This window comes from Nicotiana attenuata, unplaced genomic scaffold, assembly GCF_001879085.1.
Source record: "Nicotiana attenuata strain UT unplaced genomic scaffold, NIATTr2, whole genome shotgun sequence".
Lineage (NCBI taxonomy): Eukaryota > Viridiplantae > Streptophyta > Magnoliopsida > Solanales > Solanaceae > Nicotiana > Nicotiana attenuata.
The window spans coordinates 299,535-302,409 of record NW_017671029.1 but is presented as its reverse complement, the minus strand read 5'-3'; the positions used below and the strand labels follow the sequence as shown (position 1 = coordinate 302,409).

Below are 2,875 nucleotides of genomic sequence, written 5' to 3'. Positions count from 1 at the left end.
TTTTTTTTTTAAAAAATTTTATATCAAAGTACTTCTATTTAAGAAGAGAGATGTAAGTTGATGAGGACAATATGTCTTCAATTACAAGAGGAAGACAAATCAAGTAAATTAACGTTTTTCATTTTCAATGCAGTTTGTTTCTGCAACAATTCCCTTTTTAGGAGAAAGTGGAAATGCTGTATTATTAACATAAAGTTGTGAAGGAGCAATACCAAGGCTTGCTCCTTAATGCTAAAAATCTAGGTAGGTGATAGGATAATTCAAGCAGAAGCCAATAGCTTATCCTCAAATTTCAGCTTGATCATACTTCTCTTAGCCATTTTGATGCTATTGTGAGGCACAATTTCAAAAATCACAAGGATGTAAAATCATTAAGGAAACCCGGCTCATCTTGTGGATGGAACAAAATAGTATAATTAACATAACTGTGAGCAGGCACTCATAGATGATAATATGAGAGAGGATAACTTGAGATGGTTTGACCATGGCCTACAACTGGGAAACCATGATGAAATTGAAAAAAAGTGTAAAAAACAAATAAGATAGATCCAAAATCACAAGAAAAGAAATTATTTTCAGGGATCTACCATCTCGAACCCATGCAGACATAGCGAAAAAGAACACAATGGAAGAAAAAAGTTTATATAGGCGAATACCAACTAGTTGGGATTAAGGCATAATCATGTTTGGATGCTTACATTAATTCCAGATTTTGATGGGAGTCCTTTTAGCCTCTTATAGATTTGTATATCATTAGAAAATGTAGAGAACCTCTAGCATTAGAGAACCCAAGTTATTGAATATTGGAACGAAACAGGTCCAAATGGAGCAAAATGGATGTTGAGGTTTCATATAGCCGACACTAGTTAGCTTGGGATTGAGGTGCAACTGTTCTTGTAGTAAATCTGACATAAGCACTACATTCTCACTGCCTATGTTATGAAACAAAGCTAATTCTATTCAACGTGAATAAGGATTCTACTGAAAATAGGGAGGAGCTACGCTTCAAGTTGTGGCTTTCTTTCAACTTGAATTCCTTCCTATCTTACCAGCAGAAGATATGCCTTGAATTATACTAGTCGATCATTGATGTGCATATAATGTGTGTGTGCCATATAGCATACAATCTAGTGTACAACTGACACTTTAACGCTCTTCATGCTTTTCTTCCCTGGTATTGCTATCTAGAGTTCCAATCATCATTGACTATTTATTAATGGCAATTGATAGGGATTTACTGCCAAACCATATTATGAATGCCAAAATATCTAATTAAGCTTATGTTAAATGATTCATTGTGGATTCTCTCCTCTATCTGTATATCTCATCCCGTGTGGTTAGGATGTGCATTTGTTTTGGAAAAAAAGAAGGAACAGTGGTTAAGTTAGCGGAGAAAACAAAATAGTTGAGCTACCATAATTTCTATTTTTTCAGGGTATTGTTGCTTCTGCCCTGAACTATGGGATGTTGACATGGTGCAATAAAATTCTTGGCCCTTCTATGGTTGCTCTGTACAATCCACTTCAACCTGCTGCTTCGGCATTCCTATCAAGAGTTTTCCTTGGGAGCCCTATTTATCTTGGAAGGTTAGTGCTCTAATTTTTTTGAGTCAGTATACAACAACAACCCAGTAGGATCCCACAAGTAGGGATCTGGGGAGAGTAGAGTGTACGCACACCTTTCTCCTATCCCGGAGGGTTAGAGAGGCTGTTTCCGGAAATTTTGAGTTAGTATACTGCCCCTAAAAGTGAAACTTATGTAATATCCATGCTTATTATCATTTTCCTCTTTGTTATGCTTCACAATTTTGGCACAATGAGGATTGAGGACTACAAAGGCGAAAGAGTTTTGAAAGCTCCTCCTTCACCGGAAAATGAGCATATTTGTTTAATCATTTTATTCATATATAAGATTTGCTTTATTTAGAGATGGTTCTTGTTAAAAGTGCTCAAGTTTGGCAAACTTAGAGGATAAATAGTGCTGAATGTTAATTGTTACATAAAGGACAAAGTTAAGCTTACCCCCAAAGATAAGGGATAGTCCTGGCTAAAAACTCGAACATTTGACTATCTCATATAATCGTCTTTTCTACTTTACTTCTACCTTCTGCTTATTCTTAGGTGAATCCTTAACTCCAAGATTTCATGAATTTGTCATTGCAGCATATTGGGAGGACTTCTCATTATTGCTGGGCTTTATTTGGTAACTTGGGCATCTTACAGACAGAGGCAGGCAGCCACTGGAACTGTTCCTCATGCTTCGCGGTCGTCAGATCCTCCAATTCAATATCAGCTAGGACACCTTTTCTCCCTTCCTACTTCCTCAATACCAAAGATCATTGATTAGATAGTGTTGTGGATATTCATATTAAACTTCCTTTACTTAATCACTTTCATGATCATTTGTACAATTTTATCTAGCTTTTTAACCTGCACTAGTCACAAAGCATATAGAAACTCTTTCAACTCAGTTTTCAGTCAGCAGTCTTTAATTGTGCCAAACGATTTTGTTCTATAAATACTTCTTTTCATCAAATCGCGTTCTCTTTAACACTTGTGTTTAATCCAACATGGCATTGTCTACCGTATCTACTTTAGAACAGAGAGCAAAAAAACAAAAAAAAACAAAAAAAAAAAAACGAATGGTAGCGACAACAGGTTGAATCTCAGTAAACCATGGTAGAGAGCAATGTAAATCATTTAAATAAATATAAAGTTGCACACTAATTCAACATGCTTTTAGTTTCAATATCATGAGTGTTATTCATAATGGATCAATATCCTATAGATCTGCAACGTTATTATCAAAATATTCTAGTTCTTCAATCTTTTTTATAACGTTATTATCAAAAGCTGTAATCTTTTACTAATTACTC

The 2,875-nt window shown here is 35.2% G+C and overlaps 1 protein-coding gene across 2 annotated transcripts in view; it reads left to right on the top strand.

The window, feature by feature from the left end:
- The window catches only part of LOC109205375 (WAT1-related protein At4g19185-like), a 9,032-nt gene extending 6,497 nt beyond the window's left edge, over positions 1-2,535 (top strand). For both annotated transcript variants that reach the window (XM_019368087.1, XM_019368086.1), the window contains exons 7-8: positions 1,435-1,586; positions 2,163-2,535. In XM_019368087.1, the coding sequence (XP_019223632.1) occupies positions 1,435-1,586; positions 2,163-2,346 (336 nt within the window). In that variant the 3' untranslated portion in view covers positions 2,347-2,535. The remainder of the gene's footprint in view (positions 1-1,434; positions 1,587-2,162) is intronic.
- Positions 2,536-2,875: the final 340 nt, after the last annotated feature.